Consider the following 12,359-nt stretch of genomic DNA (forward strand, 5'->3'; position numbering starts at 1 on the left):
AATCCTGTTGATAGCACAGCATCATTTATTTAGAGACCACCTGCTGTATTGGCTGCTAAAGATCAAATCCTTCTCAACTATATGGATGGTAGCCTATGAAAAGAATCACATAGCAGCAATCCTAAGAACAGCATCTTGCCAAAGCCAGCAGCTTACACAGATTCAAAGCAATTACCTTCTTGACTTTTAATAACACGTCTACCAAAACCTTTCTTGTGTCAGCATGTACACTTAAAATGTGTTTCATTGCTTAGATCAGAGGTAGAATGTATCTGTCATAGTAAGACAATTTATTTTCTGCAATTTTAGTTACCATTTTATTTTAATTTTTTTTTCTTTCCTCAAAAACCAAAATAACTGGAGCTGAGATAGGGAAAACAAATATTAAATTTGCACTTAAACTCAATACTTTTTTGGTAGCATATAAATATCTAACAAATAAATATTGCATTCATTTTAAGGGTGTACAATTGTGACTGGGAAGGTATAAACTGAAATTAATTTTAAAATTTAAGAGAATAGTTGTTCAAAGTAAAAAGAAAACATGAAAGAAAAATGTAGTAAGGTTTTAAATTTGACATATTCCTGTGGTAAATGCTGAAGATAACAAGCCAGGCTTGGACCAGGGGAGAGAGGGTAAGTGAGTAGGAGAGACAAGGATGGCTGACAGGTTCATATGTGACAGCCCCTTCCTCTCCCTTCATATCCTCACCCTCAGTAGCACACATTTATATTTCCACTCTACTATACAGTTCTGATTTTAATGAAAATCAAATGAGTGACAAAGATTACTTTTAAAAATCAAAGTGGAGCTGAGTTTCTAAAAATTGGTGGTGGTGGGAGAAGGAAGCCAGATTTTAATTTTAAGGACGAGTTTGGTATTATCTGACATGGAAGGCGAGGGGGCACTAACAGGCATATTAGCCTAGTGCAGCTTGAACCCTTAACCCCTGATTTATAGTAAAGATTATTGAAATAGGTAGGATATGGTCTGACATCATATATATGGAGACTGGAATTAATTGGCTTGGATCTGGCATGGTACAACCTGACCCCAAATGATGTGTCCAATGCATAAAGTTAAATATTCCATGGTGGTGTTACACGAATGTCTTAGAGACAGATATCTGCTAAAAGAGTGATGTCATGTTTTTAAGGTAAATGTTGTTCCGCACTGTTTCCATGTCGTGACATACTATGATGCCTTTCATTCAAGTCTCCACATATGGGTATCTTTTTTTTTTATTATTACCATTTATTTGTATAGCGCCAACATACAATTGTGAACACAGTAATAAAAGCAACTGAATATGAACAAAGAAATAGGTAAGAGAGTTTTGTTAGCAAGCTTACAATCTGTAGGAAAATAGGAATTTGATATGAGGTTAATTTGATATGAGGTCCAGCCAGAATGCAATGGGAAAAAGTGCTTAGTGGGGCTATATGTCACACAGCAGTGTTTGTTTTGGGGTCAGTAAGTTGTTTGAGTTTAAAAAGATAATAAATGTAGAATAAATGGATTGCATGAACTGTGTAGTGGGATGATAATTAGATTAGTCTAGGGAAGCAAGAAGGAAACACTTGTTTTGAGCCTATTGTTGTATGAGGGAAAGAATTCCTCAAAGTGGTTGCATCCCCCAAAAAAAGTCCTAAACACTTGAATGGGGTCAAGTAATGAATGTGAAACAGAGGAGCAGATTTTTGGTAGATTGGAGGATTCGAGTAATACTCCATTCATACTGCACCAAAATCCCGGGTTTTTGCCGGGGCGAGCTCAAACGACCCGGGTCTTGGTGCAGTATGAATGGTACAAGCCAAAAATCCCGGGTCTAAAAACCCGGGTCTTCAACCCGGGATTTATCGAGGGGTAATTCCCGGGTCGGACCCGGGTTGCCTGCGCTATGAATGGTGCAACCCGGGTTTTTCAACCCGGGTTGCACAGAAAACAAGCTGATTGGCTGTCTGGCTGTCTCTGGAGGATGATGTCATCGGTGGGAGCCCGTGAAAGATTCGAGAAGGAGTTTACGAGAAATGGTGGATGGTGGAGTGCAGATCAAGCTGAAGCAGAATCGGAGTTTGTTGGAGAAAATTGCTTTTATTTCACTGAAAAAGTGTGTATTAACAGCAATTATGACCATCACCATTTTTCAGCCAATGAAAACTGCTCTGGTGATGACTCCCACAAATTGCCAGGGCACAGACTTGTGCAGTATGAATGGGGCCAACCCGGGAAATTTCCGGGTCCGAGGTGCAGTATGAATGGTGTTTCTGAGCTGGGACGCTCCGAGCCCCGGCAAAAACCCGGCTTGAAAAACCCGGCATATTGCCGGGGCGGCAGTATGAAAGCGGTATTAGTAGATATTTTGAGACAAGTCATTAGATGCATGTTGGTGCTTTGTTTATGGCTGTGTTGGTAGTTTTGTTAATGGCTTTTTATGTTGTTAGAAGTATTTTATATTGGATTTGGTAAAGTAGAGTTAACCAATGTAAGGACTGACAGCAGAAGCATTCTTTGTGAGGAAAATAAGTTTACATTTTGCTTTGCCTTTTTGCAATCTTTGCTTGAACTTTAATGCAGCAAAAGATCCCACTGGAATGACCAGTCCATATACTTTAGTACTTGGTTAACAGTGTTTATGCTATGCGTAGGCTTTATTTTTCTCTATTAATGCAGTGAATTAACATAGGCATATGTTACTCTGGCCATAGAACTACATTTCTAAGCATATTTATTTAAAACCACTAACTGTGTTTGTGCAATAGAAAATATCAGCCATATACTTCAATAGGACAGTTGTCACATTATCTTGAGTAATTGTAGAATACTTGCTTATCATCACTAAGCAATAACCTTCAATATTCTTTGAACAAAAAACAAAGAAAAGTTCAAGAAAGTGTTTATATAGTTGTTAGAATTGTTAATGTATCAGTATTCCTGTGAGTTGCACCTGCAGTTCTGTCGGCCTGTGAATAGTGTTTCCCCCCCCCCCCCCCTTGAAATAGCAGTTGCTTTGAATATTCTTAGTATCTCTCATTCACATTTGAAAGATCAGTTTAGTAGGCTTGAGATGAGATTTATACATATTATGCACTGTACGGTTTTAAAAAGGATCAACAGACATCTGTAATTTCAAAATTGATGCCTGTGCATATTTTTCAGCCATAGCTAATTTTAAAGCTTCCTATATTGTAGTAAGCATTTTATTATCGCTCTTCATTTTATGCAACATAATGTGCTGTGTAAATGCAAATGCCACATGCAGGCATAACATACAACTTTTGAAGTGATGAAGAATAACTGTTTTAGATACAAGAGATGAAGAGTGCTATTTAGTGCAGAATAAACCACCAATCCGTCTTATTTATTGTAAGTTTTTATGGTGAACTGCTGCCTTTTTCTGATTTAGGTGGACATATCCACAGTCTATACATTTTGTTATTTCCAGGTCATAGTTGGTTTAGGACTATAATTGATGTATGATTGTCATACTTGCCGACTCTCCCGGAAAGTCTAGGAGACTCCATGAATGGTGGGTGATCTCTTGGATCACCCACCATGGGGGCTGTTAATTGAATGTGGGGATGTTTGGGGAGAATGAGGTCTATTTAATAAATATAAATTATTTAATGACCGTGATGGTTGCAGGATATAGGTAAATATCCTGGATGCCGGGGCCAGACAGAAACGGTGGGGAGAACAAGGGGGCAGATTGCCATAGAACCTACCGCAAATTTTCCTGATAGGCCAGTGGCCACAGGGAGGGGGGATCTAAAAAAAAAATAAAAAATTGAAAATAAAAATTGTTTATTAAGGGCCGGGGGTGGGTGCCGGGCAACAGCAGGAGGCAGCATGGTAGTACGGACCAGCCACCTTCTATAATGTGGCTGCAGATCTCTCCCCTCTCCTAGTGTGGCCTCGTCCAGTCCCAGTGCTGCCAGATGTCACATGAGACATGCACTACGTGACAGGGCCTGTCCCATGTGAGCGCGTGATGCATAGAGGGATACAGCAATACAGCATGGTACAAGCAAGGTAAGTGTGAGGGAAGGGGCTGCTATGCCACTAAACTGCTGCTATGTTACTATACAAGGAAATAATATAACGTGGGTGTGAGGTAGGTTATTCATTTAATGATGGAGTGTAGGTGGGGGCTAATTATATAATGGGTCCTATTGTATTTGTGGGGTGATGAGGCTATTTAATTTAATATTGGGTTATTAATTTAAGATGGGGTGGTGAGACCTTTGCATTAATCCTTGTGTGGTATGGGGGCTGTTAATTAAATGAGTGGGTGTTTGGGGAGAATAAGGTCTATTTAATAAATATGAATTATATAATGGCAGTGATGGTTGCAGGAAATAGGTATATTAATTTATGACTGGGCGTTTATATTGGAATTTGAGTGGGCGGTAGGCTATTCATTTAACGGTGGACTGTGGATCGGAGCTAATTATTTAATGGTGGGTACTATTAATTTATGTGTTGGTTGTTGGTGGGCTATTTAATAGTGGGCGCTATTAATTTAAGCTGAGGTGACGGGACCTTTAATGCTGGTGTAGTTTGGGGCTGTTAATTGAATGTGGGGCTGTTTGGGGAAAATTATGTCTATTTATTAAATGTGAATATGAGTTATTTAATGTCGGGGATGGTTGTGGGAAATGGTTATATTTATTGAATTTAAATGCTATTAATGTATTCTGCTGTTTGGAGAGAGGGTTCTTTTTTTAAAATCATTACATGTGGGTGCTATTAATTTAATCCCGGGCTGGTTGGAGTTTTCTAAATTTCATGTACCCATTTTTTTTTCCCAAATAGGGCCTCCAACATTCCAGTATTAACACAACCATCAACTAAAGAAACCAGCAGTCACAAGTGGTGAAAGTGACAAAGACAGATAGGAGAGAGCAGGACAGTCTACCAACTGTCCTGAATCTAGTGGGGCAGTCCAGAATTCGGGTGACTGTTTCGCTTAGTCAGGATTTGGTCTGACTACAAGGACAGTTGGGAAGTATGTTCTGCAACACACTGTACTGCTCATGAAGGCAGAGCTGCATGCACCTAACAGTCAGGGCTGCCAAGAGGAATTCAGGGCCCGGGTACAACAAACTCATGGGGCCCCCCCATAGTTGAGTAAGCCCTAAAAATTTTTTGCGCCGCCTAACGGCGGCGCAAAAAACACGACGCGGGTTTGGTCATACATTCAGGGGCGTGTCAATGCGCCATTGGGGCGTGGCTAGCCTAACGACGGTGCAAAAATTTTCGGGAATGTGGTCATACATTTGGGGCCGTGGCAATGCACCGTTGGGCGCATAGCTAGCACATCAAAATCACTAGGTCCTGAATTCACCACAGCGTCACATATGTCCAAGCACTCCTGACTTTTAAGACATCCAGCACCACAGTGTAGTATACAAAGAATGCAGTGTGTACACAAACAGTTCAGTCTTGGCCTGCGCCCACTGGGCTCACCAAACATTGGCATTGTCCCTACTAGAATCACAACATTTCACACACTATGCTGCTCTGTCCTACCTGTTCTTCTCACTTTCTCCACCCGAGGCTGCTGGTTTCTTTAGTTGTGGCTTGCCTGGATCTTGGAATGTAGAAGGACCTATTTGGGAAAAAAATGGCTACATTTAGAAAATTTCAGTCAGACGCAGCGTTAAATCAATAGCACCCACGATTAATAATTAGGCCTTCCTCCAGCCCCAACATTAAAATAATAGAATTCACATGTAATAAATAAACCTATTTCCCGTCATGCAAACAGCCTAGCAATACCTATTTCCCGCAACCATCACTGCCATTAAATAATTCATAGTCACATTTAATAAATAGACCTCATCCTCCCCAAACTCACCTCCACATTCAATAGGCCCCAAATCACCCCATCTTAAATTAATAATCCCCACTATTAAATTGCCTCACCATCACCCTACAAACAAAATAGCGCCCATTAATTAGCCACCACCTACCGCACACACACTACATTGCAACAAGCCCCATCACAACTACACTGCGCCCTCCATGCTGCTTTCCCCCCTTTTTATTCACTCTGTGCCTCTTTGCCCCTTTTTTTTATAACTCTGTGCCTCTCTGCCGCTGTTTTCCTCCTCTGTGCCTCTCTGCCCCTGTTTTCCTCCTCTGTGCCTCTCTTTTCCTCCTCTGTGCCTCTCTTTTCCTCCTCTGTGCCTCTCTTTTCCTCCTCTGTGCCTCTCTTTTCCTCCTCTGTGCCTCTCTTTTCCTCCTCTGTGCCCCTCTTTTCCTCCTCTGTGCCCCTCTTTTCCTCCTCTGTGCCCCTCTTTTCCTCCTCTGTGCCCCTCTTTTCCTCCTCTGTGCCCCTCTTTTCCTCCTCTGTGCCCCTCTTTTCCTCCTCTGTGCCCCTCTTTTCCTCCTCTGTGCCTCTCTTTTCCTCCTCTGTGCCTCTCTTTTCCTCCTCTGTGCCTCTCTTTTCCTCCTCTGTGCCTCTCTTTTCCTCCTCTGTGCCTCTCTTTTCCTCCTCTGTGCCTCTCTTTTCCTCCTCTGTGCCTCTCTTTTCCTCCTCTGTCCCTCTCTTTTCCTCCTCTGTGCCTCTCAGTTTCTTTCCTTACCTTTTGTCAGCTTCTTTCTTTTCTTCTCTTCTCTTCTGTCTTCTCTTCTTTCTTCTTCTTTGGTCTTGTCAGGCTGCGGCGCTCCTCACTGACTGACTGCCGGGCGTGACTTGATGACGTCACGCCCGACAGTCAGTGTGAATGGAGAAGACAGGAGAGGAGGGACGCGGCGCCGCGGTCACGTGAGTATTGATTTTTTTTTATTTTTTTTTATTTCTTATAGCTCCCCCCACCAACGCCCCCCCCCCCCTCCCCCTACCCCGCGGGAATTTTTTTTTAAAAAAAATAAAAATACGCAAAATACAAAAAAATAAAATAAAAAAAAAAATGACAAAAAATAGCAGCAAGGGCCCGGCCCGGGCCCCCTGGCATGGCCGGGCCCGGGTAAAATGTACCCGCTCCCCCCCCCTCTCGGCGGCCCTGCTAACAGTAGTGTATAAAGTATTGTCTGTGTATTTGTGCAAAAGATTTCTAAAATGATAACCTCCCCCTGTGTTAAGTGCCCAGCCCCCCCCCCCCCCCCCCATTGATCCCATTGCCTGCCTTCTACCTTGCACTAGTCCTATTCTCAGATCACTTTGTAGAACATATGGCCAGCCCCCATTGCACTGACAATATCATTAATCCTACCTCCTTTGCACTTACTATATCTCCAGTGCAGGGTGGGTTGGCAAACACCCCCAATTACAGGGGTCAATTAAGGCTCATACACAATTGTTACAAAAGAAGTGTTTTCTTGCAGATGCTTGCAGCATTTCACCTTTGTGGTGATCGCACCTGGACAGCCATTTATTATAAAGATTATTTTTAATGCAATTTTTGAAACAGAGTACACATATTTATATATTATATATAGAGAGAGATATGACTGGTAGTTTGCATCTCAGGACGTCAGGGAAAGATGCAACAGTGTGGTGAGATGGTTATATGCTGCTCTGGCACACTGATTCCACAGTGTTTTGCAGTGTTCTGTAATAGTTAAACTTATTAAACAAAGTCAGATATGTTTCTATGAAAGGAATTTTGGAAGGATGTGTTAGTAGATAACTAAACAAGTTGGAGCACAGAGGCATAAACCAGTCGCAGATAATGCTAAATAATTCATGCCATTTTATAGCACAGGACTGGTAGCTTTTGCTCTGTATTGCTTTAGAGATGACCCACTATGTCTTAAGTCATTACTTCTAGGGATTCCTAAATGTTACTACAACACATTTCCAGTAGTTCTAAATCCCGCCTACTTTTGTTTTTTCCCCACCTACAGTTGTTTTGGTCCCACCCACATGAGGCCACTTCAATAATATTTTCCAGTGCCACTTTAAGTTCCCAATCCGCCCCTGGGTGAAGCACAGTGTGATGATGCTATTCACATCATTATACTTTGCCCCCACCATTGAGAAAATACTGTGTTGTACAGAGTAAATAAACTTTATTTATCAGAATGAAATGTGCAAGCAATACCTAGCAATGATCTGGAATTATGCATGTCAAACAAATATTAACGCTTCCCCTTTACTGCTGTAATCTAATGCAATCTTCACTGCTCTTCAAAGTCCTACAGCTCACATGAAAGCTTTGATGAAAGCTGATGCAGAGCACAGAACAAGGGTTGGGTTTCGAATACTGGGGTTTAGATTAGATTAATTTGGAAGAAAACAAAAATCCTAAAGCACTCAACCAAAAATAAATATTAACATATAATAATACATTTTATTGCACCTAGCCATCAATGACAAAATATTCATGTGATGATATAAAAATATTAACTTTTTATTTACATATTTCATACAAAAACTGCATATGCTAACCTTCCCACTCAAGTGTCCATAGAGCTAGTCCTATACTGTACATTCTACTTTTGTTTAATATGATTGCATGGGACTGAACATCATTTGCTTTTATCTTCATATAATTTTAATGAAATAAAAAGACAATATTTTAATGTCCTATAGAGAATTGTTCCAACTCTGCAAACAAAGGTTTATGATGCAGTCTCCGGTTTATAAAAATAAAATTCACACTTCAGATAGACTTCGCTTAAAGCACCAAATCCATACCATCTGTGCATCATATAATAAAACTAAATTGAAAATGATTTGGGGCCTGGAATAAGACAACTGGATGAAGATTCATAGGGGGCTCTTTGCGCACTCACTTGAAGCTGAATTCCTGCATAGATGTCTGGGGATTTTTTGTACCTTTTGTGACATGAAACTGATATAAGAATATCTGCATATAGCTTAGTCTTCTCTCTGTGGGGGAGACTGATATAGATGCCATTGCAAGAAAGTGTGTCTTAGCTTGTTCATGAAAACAGTGTAACCTGAGGTAAAGCTAGTCACTCTCAAAGCTCCTCAGTGGACATATGATGACGGAGGTTGGTGGCAGGATGCATTGCTATGAGATATGTAATGAGCAGAGATGCTCATGTAACTGGTTGCCATTGTTCTCACTTGACGTTTGGCAGATCGTAATTCATTAATCGTAGCTTGAAGAAAACACTGTATAAATACCTGCTAAAAATATAATAATTGAGTTGTTGTGAACAAAGTGAGAATGATGAGTGAAAAAATATATCTAACACTTATATCGTAAATCCTAATCACTCAGGATATAATCTTTATACTTCTTCCCTAATAACGTTCTTTACAAATTGGATAATAGAATACAATGACACCCAAGTCAATGCTCTTATTTTAAGCATCCAAATATTCAGAGTAATCTTGATACTTGTATATCCTATTGCAGTTTACTCTAATATGTCTTATCTAGTGTAAAGTGACAAAAACATTACACTCTTCAGGTTAAAAATATGATTTTATAGTTAGTTGTTGCTTGGCTAGCATAGATATGCTGATCCCCTAGCTATAATTTTTAAGTGGACATTATCCTCTTCAGAAAACACTTCAAAATGCAGCACAGTGGTAGCCCTTCAGGAGTTGAAAGCCTGGAGTATATGGATGGCAAGCGCCATTTGGGAGATATGTAGGATACTGCACGCTCTGCTGTAAATTACATGGATATTGGTAGTCACGGTGCAGTGCTGTGATCATTTACAAGACTGTAGGTCAAGTGCTTTTACAATAGTTTAAGAAATCCAAGGGGACTTCTAATATTTGTAATAGTTTATAGTAAGGGGTACATTATTCCTTTATAATCAACATTATTCAGATATTATTTACAAATATTATTCTGGAGATCAGCATATCTGTGCTAGCTATGCAACAACAGACTATGAAACTTTTTTCAGTGTGTGTAGTGTAACGGTTTTGGCGATTTTAAACTAGAGACAGACCTATAGCATAAACTGAAATATGATATTCATGTATCAAGAATCAGTGGATATTTGGGTACTTAAAATAATCGTATCGACTTTGGTGTCACATTGTATTCTTGTATACATCCTACAGTGCCATATTAGGAATGTGTAATTAAGATTATGCCGTCCATGATTAAGATTTAAGATGAAGTAATTTTAATAGCACTTCATATTTTTGTCTGCTTAGAACAACTAGAAGATTGTTCAACTATGTGCATATGTCATGTCATACACACAACAGTTCACTGCGGAAAAGAATTTGGCCTTTCACCTTGATAAGAGAACTCTTCCATGCCCTACAATGTCCCTGTAATGCCTATATGATTGGTAGGTTTTTAGTAGTGTCATTCAGCCAAAAAAATGTTTGGTCCATTTTTATTTTAAAGGGTTATAGTTCAAATTCAGCACTGGCTTTTTTGAGCAGTATTCAATGTAGAGTCTGTTCTAGTGACTGATCTGCAATACAATAGGCCATTCTGGTGGCCAATATACAATGCACACCAAAGATCCCTGGTGGCTACCATATTAGACTACCACCCCTCCTCCACTTGGGTATGCTTCCCCTGCACTACCACTGCCCCTGTCCCGCTTTTTAGAGAAAGGGAAACTGCAATTCATGTTCCTGAATCTATTTTTGCTGTGTTCTGAACCCAAACATTGTGGACATATATAGTATAAATGCTTCAGTCATGCCATTTATATTATTCTGCTCAGTAATACACAGCCTTTACATATATATTACTGACAAATTGTGGCTTTACTTGCGTTACATTAAATGGTGGTAGTATGCACAAGATGCAGGTATTTCGTTTAAAGAGCAAAGTGTTCTCTTAGCCTGAAGTGATAACTTGTACATCACTAATCTGTCGCAGCAGACATTCTGCTGTTGCTAGCTAGCAAACAAATTGACCTCAGAGAAAATAGTTATTTGTGAAGGCCTTTTTTCTGACATGCTGATTCATTTGCCTCTTCTGAAGTACATGTGAGCTTTTGTAACCTTATCCCCAGCCTACTGTTTCTGGCAGTGCATTAGTGGGCCACCGGAGTTTCTTAAATAAGTTTGACATCAAAAGATGAGACTATGTCTGTGGTTAATAAAAGCAATTATTGTAGGTGTTGGCTTTAAATCTTTTTTTTTTTCATGGGATTAAAAAATAATGAACTAAATTTGTCTTCATTGATCAACCATGTAATGCTTGCTTCTAAAACAATTTGAGGTGATTATATTTTCTGTACGAAGTCAGATTGAGAATTGCTGTATCACTGTTCCTTACAACTACAATAATTTAACCAAGTGGAGCTATTTACTAAAAATTCCCACTGTTGAACAGAGACTATACACTATTTGATTCTTGGGAAAGGAGCCTACACTTAGATTAAGTTGTAGGTAATATTATTATTGCTACTATGTAACTTTTTTGTAGCTGCATTTTTAAGAATACAACATTTAATTGCCTTAGAGCAAGTACATGAGTGACATATTTGGGCTGCAGTGGTTATGAGTGTGATATTTTAAATTTACAATATTCATAATTAATCGATATTTCTTGTATACGTTATATTTTTAAACTTTTTTTTTCTTTGTATGTCATATAGCTCAGCAACGAAACATGTAGGAAAAGAACTTGGTAACACGGAAGAAAACAAAAAGCTAGAAGAAAATAATCACAAATCAGAGGCATAAGAATTCTATATGTAAGAAAGTACTCAAGGTAGGAATCATAAGTAAACCTTCTCTCTATTTGGCATCTTTTTACAGCAAAACCATTTTATCTGCAATAGTTGGGACCATACTAAGGGTTACAATTCCATATGCTCCTTATTATAAACCCTTATGTCTTGACAGACATAGGCTTAAAAAAGAGGTTTGCTCACTAAAAGTCCCCCCATAATTTGCAAATTTAATATTAAGGTACACCTGTTACCTACATAAAATTGAGGCAGCCAGTTTCTGTGGCCTATTAGCTAAAAAGCAGTTCCTTATGAATATTTGGACAGATGTACCTCAATGATTTCTCATGAATGTAAAAGCACCATTTCTTGAGTATTGTTTCGGCTGACACAATTTTGTTTTTTGTTTTTAAACAATATTGCATCTCTGCTAAACATTAGTGCTGTAGAGAAGCTTCTAATTTTTAAATGCTGATTTATTTATTTTTATTTAATTTTTTTAGTCATGAGAGCTCTTCACACAGGCATTAAAAACATCAAATGTATAGAACTGGACACAAATCCTGTTTTGTGCATGTTCTCAAAGCCTCCCTGCACATGTATGTAATGTGCAGTTCCATAAAAATCCATTATGTTGTACCAAGTGCTAATGCATTTGAGCTCTGCAGGCAAAATTAAAATTGACATGAAGCAAATGCTTGTCAGATAGTATGTGTGTATAAAGCCTCCAGTCTTACTTTATTTACTTTATTTTTTAGACTGTCAGCGATGAGGATTT

General features: G+C 39.2%; 1 protein-coding gene across 2 annotated transcripts in view; it reads left to right on the forward strand.

Annotated features, from left to right (window-relative positions):
* The window catches only part of ALCAM (activated leukocyte cell adhesion molecule), a 98,968-nt gene that overhangs the window by 82,912 nt on the left and 3,697 nt on the right, over positions 1-12,359 (forward strand). For both annotated transcript variants that reach the window (XM_075194906.1, XM_075194905.1), the window contains one exon: positions 11,507-11,622. In XM_075194906.1, the coding sequence (XP_075051007.1) occupies positions 11,507-11,594 (88 nt within the window). In that variant the 3' untranslated portion in view covers positions 11,595-11,622. The remainder of the gene's footprint in view (positions 1-11,506; positions 11,623-12,359) is intronic.

This window comes from Mixophyes fleayi, chromosome 2 (assembly GCF_038048845.1).
Source record: "Mixophyes fleayi isolate aMixFle1 chromosome 2, aMixFle1.hap1, whole genome shotgun sequence".
NCBI classification, from domain to species: domain Eukaryota; kingdom Metazoa; phylum Chordata; class Amphibia; order Anura; family Limnodynastidae; genus Mixophyes; species Mixophyes fleayi.